Source organism: Aspergillus pseudonomiae (genome assembly GCF_009193645.1).
Source record: "Aspergillus pseudonomiae strain CBS 119388 unplaced genomic scaffold BDV37scaffold_14, whole genome shotgun sequence".
NCBI classification, from domain to species: Eukaryota; Fungi; Ascomycota; class Eurotiomycetes; order Eurotiales; family Aspergillaceae; genus Aspergillus; species Aspergillus pseudonomiae.
In genome coordinates this window covers 161,453-184,344 of record NW_022476006.1, presented here as the reverse complement: position 1 = coordinate 184,344, position 22,892 = coordinate 161,453, and the positions used below count along the sequence as shown (strand labels likewise).

General features: G+C 46.8%; 6 protein-coding genes across 6 annotated transcripts; 1 reads left to right on the top strand and 5 right to left on the bottom strand.

Moving 5' to 3' along the window:
- Nucleotides 1–4,761: 4,761 nt before the first annotated feature.
- BDV37DRAFT_242099 (putative alpha-1,3-mannosyltransferase) lies at nucleotides 4,762–6,882 on the bottom strand. Its single transcript, XM_032081267.1, has one exon. It carries the CDS (start codon nucleotides 6,640–6,642, stop codon nucleotides 5,110–5,112), a length of 1,533 nt encoding a protein of 510 aa, XP_031944170.1. The 5' UTR covers nucleotides 6,643–6,882; the 3' UTR covers nucleotides 4,762–5,109.
- Nucleotides 6,883–7,713: 831 nt separating this feature from the next.
- BDV37DRAFT_269585 (uncharacterized protein) lies at nucleotides 7,714–10,143 on the bottom strand (the record flags this gene model as incomplete). Its single annotated transcript, XM_032084390.1, has 4 exons — nucleotides 7,714–8,348; nucleotides 8,405–9,077; nucleotides 9,297–9,718; nucleotides 10,113–10,143. 4 exons carry the CDS (start codon nucleotides 10,141–10,143, stop codon nucleotides 7,714–7,716), a joined length of 1,761 nt encoding a protein of 586 aa, XP_031944169.1.
- Nucleotides 10,144–11,618: 1,475 nt separating this feature from the next.
- BDV37DRAFT_280462 (concanavalin A-like lectin/glucanase domain-containing protein) lies at nucleotides 11,619–12,586 on the top strand (the record flags this gene model as incomplete). The annotated part of the gene is made up of 4 exons (XM_032086577.1): nucleotides 11,619–11,899; nucleotides 11,956–12,080; nucleotides 12,137–12,467; nucleotides 12,520–12,586. 4 exons carry the CDS (start codon nucleotides 11,619–11,621, stop codon nucleotides 12,584–12,586), a joined length of 804 nt encoding a protein of 267 aa, XP_031944168.1.
- Nucleotides 12,587–13,095: 509 nt separating this feature from the next.
- Nucleotides 13,096–14,311, bottom strand: BDV37DRAFT_291565 (threonine ammonia-lyase; the record flags this gene model as incomplete). Its single annotated transcript, XM_032088974.1, has 1 exon — nucleotides 13,096–14,311. Exon 1 carries the CDS (start codon nucleotides 14,059–14,061, stop codon nucleotides 13,096–13,098), a length of 966 nt encoding a protein of 321 aa, XP_031944167.1. The 5' UTR covers nucleotides 14,062–14,311.
- Nucleotides 14,312–14,889: 578 nt separating this feature from the next.
- BDV37DRAFT_242092 (nitronate monooxygenase) lies at nucleotides 14,890–16,063 on the bottom strand. The gene has a single exon (XM_032081266.1). The coding sequence runs from the start codon at nucleotides 16,024–16,026 to the stop codon at nucleotides 14,947–14,949; it is 1,080 nt and encodes a 359-aa protein (XP_031944166.1). The 5' UTR covers nucleotides 16,027–16,063; the 3' UTR covers nucleotides 14,890–14,946.
- Nucleotides 16,064–16,936: 873 nt separating this feature from the next.
- On the bottom strand, nucleotides 16,937–18,947 carry BDV37DRAFT_291564 (amidase; the record flags this gene model as incomplete). The annotated part of the gene is made up of 7 exons (XM_032088973.1): nucleotides 16,937–17,437; nucleotides 17,485–17,634; nucleotides 17,691–17,848; nucleotides 17,898–18,047; nucleotides 18,099–18,369; nucleotides 18,420–18,560; nucleotides 18,612–18,947. The coding sequence occupies 7 exons, from the start codon at nucleotides 18,945–18,947 to the stop codon at nucleotides 16,937–16,939; spliced, it is 1,707 nt and encodes a 568-aa protein (XP_031944165.1).
- Between the last annotated feature and the right edge of the window lie 3,945 nt (nucleotides 18,948–22,892).

Below are 22,892 nucleotides of genomic sequence, written 5' to 3'. Positions count from 1 at the left end.
TAGCTCCTATGTATGCCTACCTTACTTATACCTCACTGCCAGCTGAAGTTTAAGAGCGATACGCTTTGTATGATAAAAGCAGAGCTAAATGATGCCGAATAAACTAACCTCACATTAAATTACCCAGGAACAGTGGGGTAGGTTCTGAGGAGCCTTAATGGGTCAAGGGTACGGTCGATCTCCTGAAGCTCGAATAATACTTATCTTCGACGAGGACAGAGCAAGTTTAAACTTAGACATATGGTGCTAAATTGCCGACTACAAGACCCGACCTGTATCACTATGTCTCGGCTTAGAGATCAACCAACCTTCATAAATGCATATAGCGGCCCGTAGGTCTGAGTGGGTACACGTTAACGCTAAGCTCAACGCACCTTTCACTGCGTTGTTTAGTGTATGCATATCGCTCCTGTACTTCGTACACACCCTACACGTATTCCCTGCATATCTCGTCCATTAACGTTTCTTCTGACTACGGTCGTTGATGTTCAAAAAAGCGACTTGATATACACTAGGATGTAGCTTCAAGCAGCGAAACGTACTGCAAATTTTGGACTGGTGTATTTTCTACGCATTGGTGACCAAAACAAAGGGTATATGATCAAAGCCAATTTGAAGATGGCCAATTAAGAAAATTATATAACCCGGTACGCTGACATAGTTCATCAGGGGCCGGTGTAGCGAAAAGGGTGCGCACCGAGACACCGAGTACAACACTCTCTTCAGCTGTCTTCTTCATAGTGGAACGCCGTTTTAGCCATACGGCAATAGGCCAATATCCTGACCCTCGACTTTCAGCTACTATTTAAACCAACAAAAAGCCAGCTCAGAGCAATTACAGAATTGTTACGCTTGTACCCGTATCATCAACTTCATATAGCTCTCATAGCCGTTGAAATTGCTATCTGAAGGGCAACTTCTTATACATAGTTATGAACTCTCCAGGGTCATACAATCAGCCCCGCCAGCGGGGAATGACGAGATTGTCCATAATCAAGATATTTCGATGGTTATCCAGCACCGAATGATGTCACTTGCTAACTCCTTCCCGAAGCCAACTTCTTAACTTCCAGGCATCCGGGCCGATGTTTTGATATCTCGTTCACTTGGACGTATCATGAATACTGCGACTAGTCAGCTGAAAGTTTTGCTAGACATGCAGCTCTGCACGTATGACTACCTTGAAACATAGCTGGCCTCTCTCAGAACGTCATAAGCCATGGCTTGACCGTTATCAGCCTGGGCGCTATGGTCCGACAAAGGGGTCGGAGCAGACATCGCAAGGCCAAGTGCCATCGCCAGGACGAGCAAAATGCGCTGCATAGTGAAATGAATGGGACAGAGAAAAAGTATTACTTAATAGCTTGTAGGAAAGTCCTGGGAGTTGGTAAGGATGAAGATGCAGGGGTAGTATGTCGGCTTACAGGCTGCCCTTTTTATATCCGCCAGAAAGCTTGCCTTGCTTTGTACTGCTATTACAAATTGACTTTCAAATGTCAGTGGACATAATATAGTTTATAATTTCCCCTTATAAGTTTCATATTATGGAGCCTGACGTTCCTTCTAAATACAATATTGGCCGCGACCTTTCTGACATGGCCAATGCAACCAATCGTTGCGTCAATTCGGCATACGACTAGCTAAATGGTTCCTGATTCCTTGCCTATTTTTAAGATCAAAGTACAATGTGTACATGCGGGGCATCCAGGCTCTTGGTCTAGCGGCCAGTCCAATGGCACTTCTGTTATTGACATGAGGCACAGAAACTTTAATATTGTGCCTGATCTAGTAATCAAGATACTGAATATTTCAGGTGCATTACAGAACCAGGTTTGACCTCGGCCGGCTTTGTTACAAAAAGGATAGACTGTCCGGCTATATGTCTTGGTGATGCTGAGTGGCAAACCCACGTACCTGCGGCATCACACAAAAGAATACTGTTTACGACACCAAGTTGCAGGCCTTGAACACAACAGTTGAATTGACCCTATGCGCCATCTGCTTTGAAGCAAAGTGGTATTACCGATTATAATTCGGATCCTTCCTACGCATGACTCGTATTCAAGCGGTGAGAAGATGAATATCGAAGAAGGTCAATGATAGATGCCAGAGAGGAGGCTTGGTGTGGGGACCATGAGTAGCTAGCGTCCAGACAAAGGACGGTGAGAACCTATAACATTCCTTCCTTTGTGTATACCCAGTAGTGGATCACAAGTATACCGTGAGTCTGACAGTAGGAATTCAAGCCACTGACAACTGTGTCCAAGAGATCAACAAGGGTGTCCAACAGTGTTGTTGTTTGGAGCGTTTTGACCTCCTTAGCTGTAGGTTAAACTTTAAATCTATACTCTAGATGACTTAGCGTCGTTGACATATCCATTAAGTCTTGCTAATCAGTGTTTGTTGTTCGACACGTTGACACGTAGCCGAGCTTTGTCATCCCCAGAAGGAAAAAATCAAAGGTTCATACCGGATCAGGATTTGAACTATGGAGTACACTTCCTAGTAAGACACCGACAAAGCGTGTACCACTGTTAGTCGTAATCTGCGATTTTGTTCATCCATTATACCTTTGACAAGTACTAAGCGGCCCTCGATCTAGCCTTTTACTACTAAACACGAACGCATGGCTTACTAGACCTACTAGGTATGGATTGAGGCTTCCCATATCGACATACACAAGATCATAGGCAGTACACCTTATGGCTCGTTTAATGCCCTGTCTCAGGTATTATTTGAACAGAATGACTTTCCAAACCTCAAACAATCGGAGTGGCCATGCTTCCTACTTAGCTCCAGCCAGGCCTAATTCAGTCAGGTCTATGTCCGATATCCGGAAGGCAGGGTTCAAGGTAAAGCGAACGCGCTTGTGCACAGAGCTTCCCAATATTGCCTTCGGAAGCCGGTTTAGAAACCTCGGAATCTTGTGTCAATGCAGTGGCATCATCGTTCTGGGGGGTAGGACTACCACTGTAGCACTAAGCACCAATCCTAAGACGAAGAAGATGTGCTGTATTGCACTGAGACCTACCATGAAGAGCTGAAGTAACGAATTCATGATTTGCCCAATACATGGACAAGTTTCTGTTTATACTCCAAATCCCGTGAGCCCATTGTACTCTAGGACTTGTTGACGGGTCAATATGTGCCATCTCTTCGATTATTCAAACGGTACTATAAAGGTATTCCAGCGATGGGTAAGACATTTAGCGCACCATCGTCCTATTTCCGGCTAGAAAGGTCATTGAATATGAATCATTGGCTGTAAAGAGGCTAACGCGAGCCTTGCGTCCAGTATGCGATCATTGAGATGCATTATTAATGTCCGAATCTAAAACGCGTATCCGAGCATCGCTATTGCCTAATACGGATAATGATCATAGAGGGCCTTCCCTTCTCCGCCTAACAAGAAGAAGTGTCTACAAGCTGGAATGCTATTCGATATTTATGATAAATTGGAAAGTTCTTCACGTTGCCAACCACCATTCTTCCAAGGTCAATGTGAAACTGCGAATGCTACCGAGAGCCTCACTCATCGATTTGATTGCACCAAGTGTGCACTGACTAACGTCATTCTGCTTGCCTTGCGTACTGTTATAATGTCGTGATCAGTGTCTCTGACGTGGTTTAACGTAGGATCACGGTCGTAAAACGATAGATACCAGCTGGATACTTCAAGGTCGTACAAAGAAGCCTATTAGGTTGAGCAATCGCGATTTGAAGATTCCTGTAAGCGCCCATAAGTTAAGTCAACTCCTAATTGGCACGCTCGGCTCCTTCATAGGGATATCGAATTATTGACGTGGTCCCCGATCGCGATCGTAATTCTCCATCAGTGACCTGATCCCAATCTCTCGGTACCTTAGTTGCCTTGGCAGTGTAAGCCGGGCGGCTATACAAAGGCTAACATTGATAGACTTTGTAGTTGTACGGGGGTTCCACGTGGCCCAATGCCAGAAGGCTTCCAAAAAGCTACTCGCCCGTTGGGACCGGAATTCTCCGCTATGACCCCTGCCAGCAACGTGAACTTCCGAGACGTTACCTGTGCGTTAGGTCTGTCATATATGCGCAGCGCTTAGCTCCAAACACCATCGGTTGTTTAGCAAGATGTATATCGTCCAATCCTGGCTGTTTCTGCTTAATTCATAAAGCTATCGCTGTAGTACAGACACACTAGTCTACTCTGGGAGTTAGAAGGCTCAGTCAATCATAATTCTCGGGGAAAATATTCTGTCGTTTAGATAGATATTGGCTGCACTTCCCATCAGGAAACGGAAATAGCTAAATAAACAATAGAAGAAGAGCTACGGATTTGGACACTCTCAAATGACCATGGTCTCCTTGCTTCTCCCTGTTTCTGGCTTCCTCTATTTCTTCTCTTTTCTCTTTTTGTTTTTTTCTTTCTTTTTACCTTTTTCTCCGACTCGTCATGAAGGCCGTGTTCGTATGGTTAGTGACTTGCCAAGTAAGGGAAATAGAGGTTCCTGTTCTGGATACACCGTATAGTCAGCGACAGGTGTAGCTGGAACGCAATAGATTAACGATGGAAGATTCATAGTCGAGGCGACCATGTTAGGTTATGAAGCCTAGATTGGGGGCTACGCATTCTGGTATCGAGTAGCAACGGTGTTTGCTAAGAAACCAGTGAACAAGTGGATCCCCCATAGACACAAATCACAATGCAGAAGAAATATCCAAAATATCATCAGGTAGTAAATAAATGCTTAGATGGACAAAATGAGGGAAAAGAAGAGAGTCAACTGTAAATGTGCTGGCCGTTAGTGTCTGAAACTCTATACTCCATGCAGATACATTGATACAATGATACTATATATACATGCCTGAGCCCTATCAATTCAGTTGAGTGAGGCTGTTGTCCAATGACCGGTAATAGTCGGTTGGATTTACGAAAGGCCCTAGAAGGACCGAGTATTGTTGATGAAGCCGGAACCACCAACACCGGTTTCGGGGTCAAGGAGCCTTGCGGGATACATGGCTCTTCGAGGAATACCAAGTCCACACAAGTCCATAGTTGGATGTTTGGCAAACTGACATACATCCTGGATTAGAGGATATTTGTTGTTGATAACACTTTTGGATATGACGAACTCATGTGTTTTCGGTTCCTTTTGGCGCGGTGTATATCATCCCATCGAGGTTTTTGGCCAGCTCAATCGATCCTTCCATGATATTGAGCTCGTATTGAGTCAGATTCCTCGGTTCACCTCCCTTCATACAGCTCATATCCTCCTTGCGATCACCCTTTTGCCATTTGCCATCAATCATCCAGTGAGTCGGAACTCCATATTTATTTGTCATACTGCTCTTACCCTTGTTCTTGAGAAGGCTTCCATTGTACCACAAGAGTCTATCCTTTGCATCAACATGAGCAATGACAAAGCTGCACACCTTGTGCCTGCCACTACTATCCACCTGGTCCCAGCCAACAATTCCACCGTAGTGCCCGGAGAACTCGTAAGTCGCACCTGTAAGCTCAAGACCAAGCCACCACGTCTCCTTATCACCATACGTCATTTTATACGTAACCTCCTCGCGCACGTCATGCGAATTCTGCCAGCATATGTGGAGCAGGGCGATGAGTATATCCGTTCGGCTCTTGTCGAGAACAACTAGTCCAGAGTCGCCTTCTTCAGCATAATTCTCCGTCCAGACCAGTGACTTTTCTAACGCCGCACTTGGTTGTCGAATCTGACTCCTGTACCATTCGTTGCGCTCTGGAAACACATTCTTCCAGAGGAGTCGGTCGTGGAACAGTAAAGCTCCACTTCGAAGAAATGCTTCATGGTCGAGCAGGACCTCGGGAGGTTGAAAGAAAACAGCGTCAGCATCGGCTAGGATTACTCGCTCAAAACGCGAGCCCAAGGCTGCAAAGGCCTTGATGGCCCAACCACCCGTCTTCAATTGGAGTGTTGTATCATCAAAAACGGTGAGGATGTCGAGAAACTCGAGGGGAGGGCCAGATTCCACGGTGCTTGATAAACGGGCCCTATCATCTGGGCTGAGATCCTCATCGCCGGCATAGACGATTTGGATTGGGAGCGTGGAGTTTAAAACCAAGCGCATAGCACCAATCAGGTGGGCCGCGAAGCGAAGAGTATTATTGCTGGTTGGGATGACCACACCCGCTGAGCCTGGTTCAAAGGACGCCCGGAGATCCGCTACGGGTTTATGAGTGGTATTTTGCACCTTGGGCTTGTCGAGGAAAGGGTATAAAGAGACGGCCACCCTCTCCGTAGCGTTCATCAACAAATTCCTGCTCGTGGACTGTGGTAGCTGATCCACTAGTGTCATCCAGTCGCGCAAGACTCGACTTCGCTGGCCCAACTCGCCGAAGTGCTCTTTATATGGCGGTTGAAGCGGATAGTCAATAAAGTATTGCGCAGGATGGTCAATCAAACCGGCCTCAGCAATGACGGGGTCGACATTTTTGGTGGTGGTATTATCCACATAGTTTGGGTCAGTCACAATATGGCTTACGGGATCAGGCACTACTACTCTCGACGTAGTGGTCTGTAGTCGGGGCGAGTATAAGAGGAATAAAGAGAGCACTGCTGCTGCTGCAATTGCAGTGATACCCACCCAAGCTGGTCGAAGGCCTCGCGGGGCCAGAACACATATCATGTTCCGCGAGAGTCGGCGTGTGGGGTCCAAAATAACTTAAAACCTGTCGGATGAAAACATTGACAGTGAAGTGTAAGGATACAGGGGATTTACGCAGAAAGCTTTCCATCAGCCTGGTGCAGTGAGAAATGAAGATGTAATCATTTTCGGGTTGATGGGAAGTGACATGTCTTAACTGAACGACTCTTATCATGATCAGGGGGGAGCCCCGGGTTAACCAAAATTAGACCCGAGGCTGACAACAAGAACTGATGGATCATGGTACGCAATTTTGCAATATTGGTAGTGGATTCCAGCCCTATATCATTGGCGCAGGCCGTGGCGGGCGACCTTTAGCTTCTTAGATAGTGGCAACTAGAATTCACCGTTCCTGCAAGATGTCGATCCTGGCCTCCTCCAGCGTACACAGTATATTTAAACAGTACTAAAATACATTAAATTATCAGTAACAGGAGCTCAACTCTCTCCATGTCACTATTGCTGTCCATTTAATGTGCGTTGTTTTTTTCTGTGGCTATTTTGTAACGCTACTTTCTTCATCTGTTCAAGCTTTTCGGATACGGGATGCAAATTTTGTCATTCGGCTATGCCTCATTCGGCAGATGGATCGAGTAATTACGTTGGCAATCATTAGATAATTGTGGATAATAAGACATCTAGCTCCTGCGCCTCGAACCTCCGGGACATGGGGGCCAGAACACATTCTTATTTTATTCAAGTAATTACTGATTAACTATCTGTAGTTCGTTATACAACTTCGTTCAGCCAGGTCCCTATACTAGGGAGGACTTTCTGAAGCTCTACAGTCGGTCTGATCAGATATCATACTGTGTACGCGGATGCCAAGAGCTGAGATGTTCTGTGGTAGGGCTGGGACAAAAGTATCTGTCACATGATGTGATGACGCATTTAGTGGGGCACGTGCTCTTTCAAGGTTCTATTAGAGTAGTTGACTAGAGAGACATATAGGTGAAAAGAAACTTTTTTACAGGTATATGTACTTCCGTATCGATCTTTTTATATACAGAAGGGCGTTAGAAGCAGTCGACATCATCATTATCAGGCTCGGATTCAAGGGTGTTCTAGTGATCCGCGGTCTTCAGACAGCTTCCCATATTGTTTTCCAACCACGAGGGGAGCAACTTCATCTTTGGGTGCAAATCCAGCCAATCTGACATCTGTTGTGTGATATCCTAGTTGGTGTGGCTCCATGTCCAACCTGGATCTATCCGGCTGAACCAGCTCTCCAAACTGAACCTCGAGGTTTTTGAGTTCATTGGACTCGTTATGGTTTCCTCCCAAGCAACCTCCCATCGCTAGCTGATCGAGTTTATAATTTCCCCTTGTGGTCATTGCGATTTGTAGGAATCCATTGTCCGTTGCTGGAACACCATTCTGACGCAGCGACCAGTAGCCCAAAACTGCCAACGGTAGAGCAACACCTAGAGAGAGGAAATATGGGAGAAGAAGGTTCAGCGGCCGAGACCACACATACTGTGTATATAGATCCTGTCGTGTCACATTGACCGAAGTTGGCCAGAGCTGAAAATGGTTGATTGCGCTAATGGTGACGTTCGCCAGCATCGAGTTAAGAATCTCTTCATTTACAGTGAAGAGACTGTACAAAGTCGTGAGAGTTCCTTCCCAAGAATCGCTGAATCCATTGAAAAGACGGGTGGATTGGACGAGAAGATTGTCTTGCATCACTGTTGATCCATTTAGTCAACGAGCAAGTACATCTTTGGGAAATATGAGCACATACATTGCGTTGAGAACGCCGCCTCCTGTGAGATCGGTTCTGTTGAAGACCCGCCTGAAACAATTGCACCTACGTTCCCGGATATGCCTTTAGTCATTGCCATAATCAGTGCCATTATATTACGATCACGAATTGTGTCAACCACAGCTTGCGTCATGTTGTTCTTGGAAAAATAGAATTTTTCATCCATCGGCACTAAGTCATGCACGTCTCCCATGGTAACGGTTGAGAACTGTTGGCCGTTGTCAAACCTCTGAACGACGTGGTATTTCGCCCGACGAGGGCTACATGTCAGCACATGTGAGGTGTATTTAAATCGAACGGTGTCCGCGGAATCATTCCGAACCCAATCATATACTTCCGCATTCTTTATTTGAAAACTTTCTAGAATGGGGTTGAACTTTGGGTTTGCATTCGGTGTCACCGTCCAGTTGCTTTCTAACGCATAGATCGCAGCAGCACTCATGTTGTACTGCGGACTAATTTTATCAAAATCGGTATTGTTGCAGCTCAGGTATGGCCCATCAAAGGAAAGCTCATAGGAGCAATTTAGCCCGCAGGGCGAGCTCATTTTGTGTGGCATGCCGTTCACGATAGTTTCTGTAGCCAGCTGGTATATAACAGGCTTGATTTGAAGCCCCATGGCTGCAAATGACAACTGTTCAGCACGGAGTACCTGAGATGTCGTCAGCAACATTCTGATCCTACCAAATGTTCGACAGGAGGACGGCTCTACCTCAACGAAGTCAGGATCATCTTGGCCTCGCCAGTTATTTGACACGAACACAGCTAATTCTTTATCCTTGATAATAGTTGTGTTACCTCCCCATATCTACATTACGTGCAGATCAAACATCAGATGACTAGCCAGAAAATAGAGGTTGATAGCACTTACCTCTGAGAGATTCATACCTGGCATTTGAGCCTGGTATACCTCGCGTGTTCTTACCATACTCCTGACAGTCATTGAGCTTGGTGGGAAACTCATAGCGACAGGAACAACCCATAGGACCATTGTAATAATAGCTAGCAACCATCCTTTTTGAAGTACAGTGAAAGAGAAGAACGACGCTGGACTTCCTCTCATAGTATAGAGGAACTCTAAGGTTTCAAGCCGCATGGGAGAAATCCGGACAAGACGCCAGAAATATTGAGTAAACGCCGCTGCCAGGCAGATGCGGATACAGAAGCTAATCACATTAGCCACAATAGTTGATGCGGCCGTGACATAGGTTTGTGACGGGATATTTGGATCATCTTCAAACTTCCCGTCGAGATAGTGAAATACTACTGCATGAGTAATGGCTAGTGCAAGGGCTACGGGTAAGTGTTAGTATCTTCCATGAATTCCAGTGCATCGTCCAATATTTCCGTACCTAAAGAAAAACTGCCACAGAGTATGAGCGTGGTTTTCCAGCCGATACCCCATTGACAGACTTGCCCTTTATTCAGTGCGGGATCATCCAGGTCGTGTGTTACGATCGGTGTCTCCGATTGAGATGGGTATTTCCCCAGGGGAAATCGATCCGCTGCACTGCTAGGCTTAAAACGAAACCACATACCCGATGAAGAGGTTAGGTTCCAAAGGGTATCGCCAGGCAAAGCTTTGTTCAAACGCGACAGACATGAGAGTAATCTTCAGCCCTTTTTCAACCATGATCTTGAGATTTTAGCCGCCAGGATCTTTGACGTCCGCCGATCAATCTGTCACCTCCGTCGCTTCCTAGACTGCCAACAGACATGGTGGAGTGGACTGAGACCCTGGGCTTGGGGGCTATTTGCTGGTCTTTTGCCTCTTTAGTTGTCAGAGCCTACACTCACCTTCTCTGACAAAGATACAATGGCATTGTCAATATGAGCTTATTCTCCTGGATGTATTAGCCGCTCAACTCTATATATGCATTTGTCGTTCTATCTTATTGGCCAGAAAACTGCTGTGCATCGAGCGATGGCACAGATAGATAAGAGGCCCAACCTCAAAAACACGTATCTGCTTGGCAGCGCTTACCCACTGGATCATGATGCTGACCGGAACATTGGGCTCAGCGCTTAACATCCTGATCGATGTTGGTCTGCCTCAATCTCCGGTCTATAGTGATTGGTCCTGGGCTCCAGAAAAGTGGAGCCCTTCAAGGCCAGAAAAAGAAAAATTGCCGACTCCGCAGCGCAAGTCAGTCACGTGCAAAGCCCTACCAGATTATAAAATTAGAATACTATGTAGAGCACAGACTGTTGGGCCAGCCGATGTACTTGGGGCCATACAGTTATAGAGCCCAGAGGTCAGCTTTAGTGAGTATAGCATATTGAGTTCAGTTATGTTTACCAGGAAGGAACTCTTTTGTGTACCGCCGGGACTTGGGAGGGACATTGATCTACTCGCTGCCTGAGGCAGGGACCTTCCTATTTCAGCGTCACTCCCACCCCAACAGCTTTCTATAATGGAGCATAGGCTACAGTGTCAATGTGCGGTTTGGTATTCATATGATGTGTATGTTTGAACAGCAACATAATGATGGTGGTTCTGTATGAGGCTGAATAATTTTGTATTTGCTATGGTAGCGCTCATAGGAGGGCATACTGCTATACCTGTTTGAAAAATATATATACTGTACATCATGGATATTATGTGTGAAGGTCGACTCCATGTCATGACCATCCCCACAATTTATATATATCGGTAAGCTTACATTATACAAAAACTTGACCACGTAAGTACATTTAACTATGCTCTTGGTACCTTGGGATACATTCACTATGGTTCGGAATCTTCGGAGTTCTTTGCTGGTTTGCTCGGGTAATACCCGGAGCTTGGCCTTCAATCTTAATTTCCGGACCGAGACTTTTTTTCATCGGTTGACCTATTGCCGCCGAACATCAACGGGAGATGTACTTGGGACTGATTAGCCATAAATTATTATGACTGGGGTTAAATCGATCAGTTACCGTTTCAATGAATCGTTATGATATCTGTAGTTTAGTTTTAGCTCTGCCCTTGGTTTCATTTCCGAAAATTAGCCATGAATCTAAATCGGCCCACTCTCTGTTTCAGGGGGTTTCAGGTATACAATTGTGCTTAAATCTCAAGGAGCATATTCATAGCCATATAATCCTGACCGTCGAGCTACCTCAAATTCTGCTCATACTCATAACACTCGTTCACTTGTTGTTCCCAATTTAGCCGTGTTGCTGTTTAGCTTATACATTCCTTTCTATCAACATGGTTCACCTCTTCCGTGCCCTGGCGGCCCTCTCGTTTTCTGCGTCTGCCCTTGCCCTTCCTGCTCTCTCCTCTCGGGCCCAGGCGGCTAGCGAGCACTGTGGAGACTACGACTACGTGATTTTGCAGGACACACCATGGATCGTCTACAACATGCTCTACAATGCGAACCAGATCGTCGGCACGCAATGCACCAACTATGACCAGGTGACCACATCTGACAGCGGAACTAAGGAAGTCGTATGGAGCAGTGTGACAGACATTGAATATGTCGAGAGCACGTAGGAGTCCCCTTGGCAATTGTGTTGTAAAGCTTGGAATTAACGTGGGCCCACAGGAACAATGTGCCCAAAGGCTACTCTTTCGTGGGTCTCACCCAGAACCTCGAAACAAAGTTGTCGGCCATCGACTCGATTCCGAGCACTTACAGCTGGACTCGTACCAACACAACTGCTTACAAGGGTATGCTCATGTCTTCCCAAGCCTTTTGATAATATAACTTATGGACAATACAACAGGAAATGTCTGCTTCGATTTCATGACGAACGACGTCAAGGGTGACTCTACCTCTGCTTCCTCTCGGGAGCTGATGCTCTGGCTGCAGTACGAGGGTGGACAGCTTCCCATCGGTTGGACCAACGGCGCTGTTGCCACTATTGACAATCTCTTTGGCACCTCTTGGAAATTGTATGAAGATGTCAACGAGGATACCGGCATCACCGTCAGCACCCTGATGCCCGAGACGCAATTCGAGGGAACCTTCACCGGTGATTTGAAGGATTGGCTACTTGCCTTGTCCAAGCTGGGACGCTTTACTGAGTCGACCTATGTGAACGTCGGTAATGCTGGGTATGTTTTTACTCTCGTACCTCGCCTCAATAATCTCTAACAGCTTGTGCAGAACCGAGTTCTTTTATGGAGACTCTGTCATGAACGCTACCCTCGGATTGCAGATTAATCTTGCATAAAGTATCGACATACGATCGGGTCCTTGACCGTCGATGAACTAGGTTTTGTCCGCATAGCCTGATATTCATTCATTGGCATACCTTGGTTTTATGATGTGCTTTCGGAGCTCCTAGTATATTTACACAGACTTGGCACTAGGGTAGTAACATGTACAAAAAACGAGCAAGAATATTTGCGGTACAAAGCGACAGTGTTGACCATTACCTATGTCCGCAAGCCACCACATTTCCTGCAACTATTGAGTTCTCCATTCCATAGAAAGTCCGGCTTTTGAGGGCAGCGGGTCTAAAAAGGAAAATATAAGTTATCAGGCGAGAGTGCCAGAAAAGGAGCCAGGTTCTACCCTAGATCTGAGCTAGCTCATATTGGTTTTGGTATTCTAGGTTTTGAATGGATATCCACATATTACCTCAATATGATGATGTGATATAAGTGGTGTTGTGGTAGATTACCCCTGAATTAAGTCTATGAACTTGTTATCTATAGCAAAATAAGGGATATACCCTTGCTAAAGATCCAGAATCACACTCTTAAATACACCCTGGTCAAAGTTCGCCCCGCACAAGACAATAACACTGGTTTGGTTGGTGAGCTGTTGTGCGACCTTATTAAAGCCGGCCAAAGCCAGAGCTGCAGAGCCTTCGACGTTCATATTTTCCTCGAACGCCATAACCTTCAAGGCGGCTTTAATCTCGTCCTCGTCACATTCAAGCACATGATCTACCACAGACATTGCCAACGGAAGTGTGCTTGTATCCGTATCGATGCCTCCAGCAACGGCATCAGCCAGAGTATCCCTATGCTCCGTTTCAACTACATGGCCCGCAGCCATGGACTCGGCGAGAGCTTTGGAATTAATCGCAGAAACACCATAGATCTTCGTACGTGGACTGAACGCCTTCATGACCGCCCCAACACCGCTGATCAATCCACCACCACCCATAGAGACGAAAACATTATCCACCTCATCACACTGCTCGAGGATCTCTAGTCCAATAGTCCCTTGCCCGGCAATAATATCAGGATCATTGTACGGCGAAATATAAGTATACTTTTCCTCAGCAGCAAGCCGTTGGGCATGTTGCTCAGCGAGACCAGTTTCAGCTCCATGCAGAATAATATTCACCCCGTAGGACTTGATTTTCTCCAGTTTCGCAGGCACCACCGTTTCCGGGAGGACAACAGTGAGATCTTTGGACAATGCCTGCGCTGCACATGCGGCGCCTATCCCATGGTTACCCGATGAGGCTGTTATTAATCGCCCGTTCGCTGGGTGGCCTGACATCTTGGACATTGCGCCTCGGATCTTGAACGATCCTGTCAATTGGAAGTTCTCTGCTTTGAATAGCACCTTTGCGCCATTGGATTTGCCTTGCGCTCGGGCTGGAATGAGGGGCGTTTGGTAGATGTGGCTGCGGATGCGATTCCGGGCTTGGACTGCGCTGGCGGCAGTTTCGTAGACTGAGTTTTGCATTTTTTTTCTATTCTTTAATGGATATTATTTGGTAGGTAGGGAAGGGTGAAATGTCTGCGATGGCTGAAATTGGAATGTTGGGCTTTGTTGCCCTCTTTAACCTGCAAGATCCCCTCGATCTTGTTTGCGATAGAGGCCCACTAAAGAAGATATGATTGGTTTCGGCGGCTAAATTACCTGAAGCGGCTTAGCTCTCTCGACAATGAACGCATGTATGAGAAGAAATAGCAGCATTTATGGGCATCAAGATCTCCGCCAAAGAATGAACAGCCCTAATATCTAATGTGTATATGGAAGGACGTATCTAGGGGGAAGAGAAGCCAAATAGTTGTGGGTCCCTTCATGGACGGACTTTTGTGGTATTAGATGGGCCAAATTATATCCTGTATCCAATAGATGTTTCCTAAAATTAGCGTGAATTGGATGTCATGTCAAGATAACCCAGGCTCTAGCTTTAGGAGTGGGTAGAAATACCAGTCTTAAAACAGATATCAGAACCTATTATCTGCTTTGTTCTTGTACCCATTTAGATAGTACTACTTGGTTCCCGGTATTAAGGTACGGTCCGTGTGGGGAACAAAATATGGGTTGACTCTTTGGATCAGTGAGCCTTTGACTTTGGGTCTAGACGATATTTAAGCCAACCAAGTAGACCATATTTATAGTGTTAAGACCACTGTCAGTGATGGTATGACGTCATACATATCAGGCCCGGAAGCACACGCATTCAACGGTATTGTGTGATGCACATATACGAGTAGGAAGGAAAATGTACGTTATTAGAATTATAACCTCTATTGGCGTTATGCGTAATCGATGGCCATCAAATAATTCATTAGTTGGACATTTTTAAACAATAAAACCGTAATCTACATCGCGTCTAAATTAAATCTTAGACTTTCCGTCAGGACCCAGCCGCTTGAGTACCTGCTCTTGGACATCATGCACGATAGTCGCAGCATCCTTGACATTATGAATCAACCCAATAGACGCACCAGCATAAGTAGCCAGCCTTCCCTCCGGACCCCAGCCAGCATCACCAGCCTTCAGCGCCAGATCATGCTCCACCTTCAACTCATCAAACGACCGGCCAGCCTGGTGCTCAATGAAACTCTTGTTGATGATAGTACGCGGCATATACGGCTCAGGCCAGCCCATGGTGCCACGAAGATGATTGTAAAGCAATGTCCGCGTGGTGGAGGCTGCACCATCGGTAGCTCGCAAAATTTCACCCTGGTACCCCTTGCTAATACGCGCCTCCTCAGAGGCCAAAAACCGCGTTCCCATGACAATACCATCAGCGCCTAGACAAAGTGCCGCCGCGGCTCCTCGTCCGTCGGCAATGCCTCCAGCCGCAAGGATCGGAATCTGACTGCCAGCCAAGGCGTCGACGACTTCCGGGAGTAGCGTCATCAGTCCGAGCCCATCCTTGTGTCGACCATGACCTCCGGCTTCTGATCCCTGAACAACAATTACATCGGGCCGCTCGGATCCCTTCAAGAGTCCCTTTGCCTCTGCTAGCGTCCCGATCTGTATCCAGATCTGGGTCTGCGATGACGCGTCGCGGATGCTGCGCGACCACTGGTCGTAATCTTCTTGACCACCCTTCGGGGCAAAGAGCCATGCAGCGCAGGGTTTGAACTTCTGGATACCGGAGACGGCAGTGGCGAGGTCATCGCTCCAGAGCTGGAACCCGACGCCAACGGGCAGAACGTTGGTAGACGATGAGAAGGCGGACGAGGACTTACGGGCATCCTCTACAAGGGTTGACACCTTCTCAAGGTCGACGAGCATATCTTGTGTTTTAACAGCCGGTCCGAGGAAGCCTAGGCCGCCGGCGCGCGATACGGCGACAGCCAGGGCGGGACCTGACATCACGCGCATTGGCGCGCTGACAATGAAGGGGTTGGCTACCCATGGATATGAACGTGATAAACTCATGGCGAGGCGTAGGGATTTTGACATATTTACTAGGATATCGTGACGGTGGGCAGGGGGGAATGTTGGATTATATACAGTGTTTGGAGGATGATCTTCAGGACCCTTCGGCAGCGACAATTAAGTTGGCTAAGAGGCGGGGCCGGAGCTAAGCTCCGCGGGGTGCGGATATTGCGGAGTTATGTCACATGTCGCCTGTCACATGCTGGCTGGAGCCCTCATTCGTTCCCAATTGCAGTCTATCTCCGGGCTGGTACTTTTATGAAAGGATAATGTGAGGTTAAATGGTGAAGATAGGTAGGGTTGGAAAAACCAGAGGTCAAAATGGCTGCTGTGGCTAATCCATCGATGAGATCATGAGTACTCCAAATATGATTCGGTTGACGAAGGATAACTTTGGAAGTTCGATTAGCAATCAACGGCTGGCAAAAGTGGACGAAGGCTAGAATGGGGGTCACGAAGTAAAAGTAGGAGAAAGGAACGACAGTGGATGATGTGCAACCTCCGTCCGTCCGCATTGCGGGCCGCGCCCCACAAAGACCGTTCATGATCCCGATCATATTCGTCATGCATGTGAAGATACAGATTTCTATATGGTATTTGTTTCCACTGACGCATAGAAAGAGGTGTGTTTGGTATATCTATACAACTGTGGGAATGTCATTGAATAGAAACTGTAGGGTCTGAAGAATGATATTCCTGTGTATGTGACATCACGCAGCAAGACGTTAGATACGGGCTGTACATAGGATTCCTGAATATTATCGGAATACGAGGAGTGGAGCTTCTCTGCTTATCGCGAAGATCAGAACAACAATAAGTACGTATATGCTGATTTTCAGTGGCGATATACTGGGCATGGCCTCGTAAAGCATTTGAAAATGATTAGTTTCACTTGACAGACTGTTTAAGTAGTGTGTAAAACAAAGCTTCCAACCTAGTGACCTAACAACTTCCCAATATACTCCGCAATAGCCAGAGTCCGTTCCTCACTAAGGCGCCTGCCGATAATCTGCACGGCAACGGGAGCGCCATGATAAACCTCCGGATCATACTCGGCATAAACCGCCTTATCCATGTCACTAACCGGCTGATAATCCGCCAATTTGCCATCCACTGCCTTGTCCGCATACGTGACCGGTACAACAACACTGGTAAAATCTAGGACGTTGAAAACAGTAGCATATCCATAGTACCGAAATTGGTTGTGGCGGACTGCAGCTGTGGCCGCCACCGGGGCGATAATAGCATCGAGCTCCTTGCCGGTTCGCTCCTCCCATTCGCGCCATTTGTCTAGGTATTCGCACTGATAATGCCACTTTTGCAGCTGCACGTCCCATGCCTCGTTCAAATCTGCCTTTGGGAGGTTGGGATTCATGAGGTCCTTGATGTTCGGAATAGCGGGCTCTCCTGAGGCGTTGATGTGCTTGTAAACATCCTTCATCGTGTTAGCACGTATAATAATTTACATGGGATGCTACTCACTGTGCTTCCATCTGCAGCGTAGATTTTGTTGGCTAGGTCAACGGCAAACCCGTGTTTGTAGGGTGTCCAGGCTGCCACGCTATGTCCGTTGTTCTCGAGCGCAGTGCGGACAATCTCAATACCACGAGTAATCGGAGGGTGTGGACGTACCTTGTCCGTCGTTAATCAATGTAATAATGAATGAGCTGGCAGTTAGAAGTACTCACAACACCATCGAAATTGTAAAAGGCAAAGTTTAGTCCTTTCTCGGCAATCTTGGCTTGGGTGGCCTTCTCTTCGGCCTCCCTCCATGGAAGTGGTATGACCTTCGAATCGTACTTCCAAGGCTCCTCTTTGAGGACAGATTGGAGGAAGAGTCTGACATCTAACGGGCATTAGTATTTTTCCAGCGACGATCTACATTAGAAATATACCTTCAGCAGAGTGCGCCATTGGTCCAACAACGCTATGTATCGTCTCTTGTCCTTCCATGCTGTTCGTCATACCACCGTAAGGCAGACGACCATGGCTTGGACGAATACCGTATAAGGAATTGAACGCAGCTGGAACACGAATAGATCCACCTGAGCGACATCAGTGTCTATTAACTTCAATGGTTAAATGTGGAAGCCTACCGATATCAGTTCCTATACCGATGGCTCCTCCACGCATTGCAATCATGGCACCTTCGCCTCCGGAGCTTCCGCCACAGGAGAGGTCGAGATTTCTTGGGTTTGACGTCCGACCGATGATATTATTGACGGTCTCGCATACCATCAATGTTTGCGGTACACTCGTCTTGACGAGGAATACGGCGCCCGCTTTCCTCAACAGGGCAGTTAATATCGAATCGCTGGTGTCGGGCTTACCCAACCAAGAGACATAGGCCATGCATGTTTCAGTTCCCTAGTTCTATGTTAGAAGAGATGCACGCCAGTGTGGGAAGTTCATCTCACCTTGACTCGTAATTGATCTTTCAAAGAGATCGGTAATCCATGCAATGGTCCCACGGGTTTCTTGTGCGTTTCAAAATATCTGTCAAGCTCTTTGGCTTGGGCTAATGCCAACTCAGGAAAGAAGTCATGTGCACAATTGACCTACACGCATTGGTATCACGTATCTCCGACCGAAACGAAGGTCATACTTACAAGTTGATGAGCCAGTGCAGCTCTTTTACAGAAGGCCAGTGTCACGTCCACGGACTTCAACGTGCCATCCGCTAATTGAGAAACGAGGTCTGTCGCTGACGAGTTTGTGATCTTTATTTCAGAAGGCGATAGAATCCCAGACTTCTCAGGTAGATCAATGACCGAGCCTTCTGTTGGGACTGTCTTGATTCTCCATTCGTCTGGGATGGACTTCTCCAGACGTGCCCTCTTATCAGCGGCAAGATCTTCCCAGCTGGCAGGTGACATAGTGACAAGGTGATAGCGTAGACTATAGACGGTGGTGGAATTATCAACCCGGTGTCGACGTGGAAACATTATCCGTGGACTACGTTGCTTTATATCTCCAATATCTCCAAGTCTCAAATTTGGGGTTACCCCGCAACCTCAACGTCGTATCGCGGCCATACGGACCATGCAAGGAGAAAAGGAAGCATAAATGAGGTTTTCTAGCTCTTTATTGGGCGACAGAACCGGTTATCTCGTGTTTATCTTGGCCATGCGGTTCTTGGAGTTGTCAGGACCCACATTGGATAGCATTTCCCGTACTTCTATCAACTCAGCAAAGCCATTGAGTAGTTTTCGGGGTCTGGCCCCGTAGTTCTAACAGGTTGCATTGGACCAAGCTCCAATGTCCTCCTACGGCAGTCGGCATTTGCGCAACATCGGTGACAACAGGGCGCAGGTCGCCGATACTTAACTTTAATGGAAGCTCACACTTCGGGACCCGGTAGGTGGGGCGAGCCCTATCGTTAAAGTTGGGTGCAGCTGATAGGGATAGAAAAGTCTGGAGGAGAATGAGCCACCAACAGGTCGATGGAAGCCTATCCTTTTGCCTTTGATTCTGTCACATACCCTTAAAACTTATTACCTTTCATTCGTCTTAGATGTTTTGCAACCCAAAAGCCTTTTCAGAATCCCCCGCCCGCGGACACCACATGACCCAACAGGCTCAGTTGCCAAGGCTTCTGGCCAGTTGGAGGAATCCAAGGTATCTTGTGGTGCGGTATGCATTCTAGCTTACCGTTGGAAAATTGGATATAAATGGTTTATCCCAGAGACGGTGCCCAGGGCGGTCCGGACGCATTAATACACTCCGGCGTCTTCGACGAGATACGGTCAAAATTAAACATCGAGATTAGCATTGACGAGCACACTTTACCCTACTCGCAATCTGATCACATCCTCGATGATGTTTTCCAGGGCATGAAGAAATCCCGTGCGGCGAGTAGGGCTACCAAGCGGATCAGCGAGCTCGTGTACTATAAACAGCCACGGGAAGGGAATTTTGTTCTTACATGAGGTGCGCCTCTCTTACGTTGGGATTATTTTCTATCTGGGCTCTTTGCTACTTGGTAAAATGCCGTAGTCACCTTGTGTCTTGCCAATACCTTTGCGGCGTAACAACCTACATCAGATTAAGGATATATAAAAAGCCCCGATCATACCTATAGAGAGCTGCAATAGACAACAATAATCAAAAAGGTCTGAGGGCTGACATATGTTACAGTATGAGGCGGAATTCGGAGAAGATCCGTCAGCGGGTGAGGAGGTAGGTAGGTGTTAGACAGCCTTCGGGTACAATGCAAAGTACTGTTGAGGGTGAAGGCGGCATACAGCAGCAAGAGCCAAAAAAATACAGGATTCAAAAAAGAAAAACATACAACAGGAGGGATTCGCTGGTGGTCACCCACCCAACTACTAACCTCCCGGCGTGTGGCTTAAGTACGGCTGAGCGGACGGGAAGCCCTGTTCTCCACACCCTATGGTCGTATGTGCTATTTTTCTAGTTGGAGAGGATTTTATAGAAGTCTTTATTATGTTTACCATGATCAGAGGTCCATGTACCAGCGTTTTTGCTAGGGTCGGAGGTCGAGTTTATGGGTAAAAGTTGGCCGGGGAGGGATATAAGGGGATGAGTTCTGCAGCTGGTTGTTAAAATGAGGTACATACAATTAAAACTCTCCCGCGCAATAGTAGCTTAGACGGTGGGTCTCGGGTCTAGGCATCGGATAGAGTTGGCCTGGGTATTTGGTAATGATAATCGCTAGGACCCCGGGCATCCGGTACATGGTTCTATTATCCTCGTTCCACCGGATTATCCTAGGCCCACTATGGGCGAAATTACTACCCCGTGTCAGTGTATACGTGCCCTGCAACGAGCGGAATATAGGATATATAAAATTTGTACATTTTTCTCAAATAGCGAATCCATTCTTAGAATCATTGGCCATTATATATATCTCGAACTGCTTCGCAAACAACCATATGCATCTTCCAGACCCAATCCACCGCATTTTGTATTTGTTGAATGTCTATATATAGTGCCTGCACTTCTAAATACCTTTACAATTACAAAATAAATGGATTTATAGAGTCGCAGTCACTCTTATCTATAAGTTTGTAGGGGCTGCTAAGCAACCTCATATCCAAAGTGTCCCAGGTATGACCGAGAAAATTGTGGTGCCGACTCTTAGACTATTCTATATCACGTCCCATGGAAGGACTTGGACGGAAGTAGTGAAGAACGGGAAAAGCCAGAGCCAAGCGCGGAAGGTTCAGCTCGATTTTCAGTACATTCCCCACGTGGGTACGATAAACAAGGCCCTTTTCAAGCAGTTGAAGAAAGTATACGGGAAGAAGTTGGTCGAGCAAGAGGCGGATGATATGTTCATCCCGCAATGGACCGTATAATCTCTGCCATGGAGCCGTTGAACCCCAAGGGTACAGGGACAAAGCATGATCCAAATTTGCTTGGCCAAGCTTGTACAATCTCTAAAGAAATTCTCGGGATCATCGTTTCTTTTAATCGGTGAGAAGTCCTGTTCCTCCCACTGCAACATCGAAGAATCTTTTTTCGGTGGCTCTGAAGTACATCTATATCAACAATACCGCAATTTTATATTCATGCATAGGTCGTAATTCTTCCAAATAGAAGAGTCGCTTCTTAGTACCTGCTTCAGTTGGAAACATCTTGAGACCCTGACTCATACTATATATTAGCATGGGACATAAGAACCAGCTGAATCCTGGACATAGATCGTCAAATAGTTCTCGAAAGAACTTTGTTGCTGTCATCCAAATGTATTTTTGGCTGACAAAACTCAACCCGGACCGTCCCGATCCGACACTAATCGGCAGCTTCCGCGCCACTAGCCTAATTCGGCCGCTATCATACTGTCCGTTTGGATTCTCGATTCTCAATCCTACCGAGCATGATCAAAATACACCTATGATCCCGTAATGAATCTTCCGGCAATCGCAGAGTAACACAACACTTCAACAAGCTACATATTCTATCCCCAGGTACACTAGGTATTATCTCCACCGTGAGACCGTGCACGCTAGTCCAGTTTCGGGGTTCGGATATACAGCCGAGGACCTGTGACCAATAGATCAAAGCTTGACTGAGTATGCCTTTCCAAGAGGCGCTTCGTGCTGGGGAGCTCTTTCTGTGTGGAAAGCCATATTTTCAGTGATTATTTAAACTAATATGGAGGTATGCATTAATACATAGATCAATGTAGAGCAGGGCGTTCTTTTGATATCAGTGTCGGCACAGATTCAGTCCAGATATTGTTTACTTCCTCCATACCACATCACCGGTATACGGGCTGATCTCCAACAATAGTATACTTTACTGGGCTAGAAGCCCTCTCCTAGTGGCTAGCACGAGAATTGCCCTCTCATTCTCATATAATAGATTGTACCTAATCCGGAACCTTCGCCGTATCTCCCTATGCTGCCCTTGTGAAAAGCATCACCAAAATTAAAATAATAAATCCTGCCGTGCATACCATCATGTAGACCCGTGTGCGGTTATTAAAGATAACCAAATAGGCAAAACGACGATGATAACTCTGAGGGTCGTTCCCTCGAGGAAATGGCACAAATGGGACAGGTACATCAAGAAATTCGCAAAGAGGGCCCCACCCCTGACGGACGTGGAAAATGAGTAGGCGACGCGAGGGCACAAGCCGCTGGATCAACTCACAGTGTTCATGGAAAGCGCTACATCCGTTGTTCTGAAAGTCGCCCCGAAAGAAACCCTCCCATATCTTGAGCCACGTTGGCAGAATCCACGAACGCTGCAGCCCAAGCGTTCTGGCGAGTATTGTTCCTGCGCCACTGAGTCCACTACGGACTGTGTAGTCCAGCGTCTTGCTTACGGACCTGAGGACACAGTGTCAGGGTATTTTACAACCAGTAATTGAGGTCAGTTTCACTGGTACTCACTGATGCCACTCGTCCACATCCCTATAC

What these genes read in the sequence shown, in the direction of transcription:
- BDV37DRAFT_242099 (XM_032081267.1), bottom strand. Translation starts at nt 6,642, where the DNA reads ATGATATGTGTTCTGGCCCCGCGAGGCCTTCGACCAGCTTGGGTGGGT.
- BDV37DRAFT_242092 (XM_032081266.1), bottom strand. Translation starts at nt 16,026, where the DNA reads ATGTCAAAATCCCTACGCCTCGCCATGAGTTTATCACGTTCATATCCA.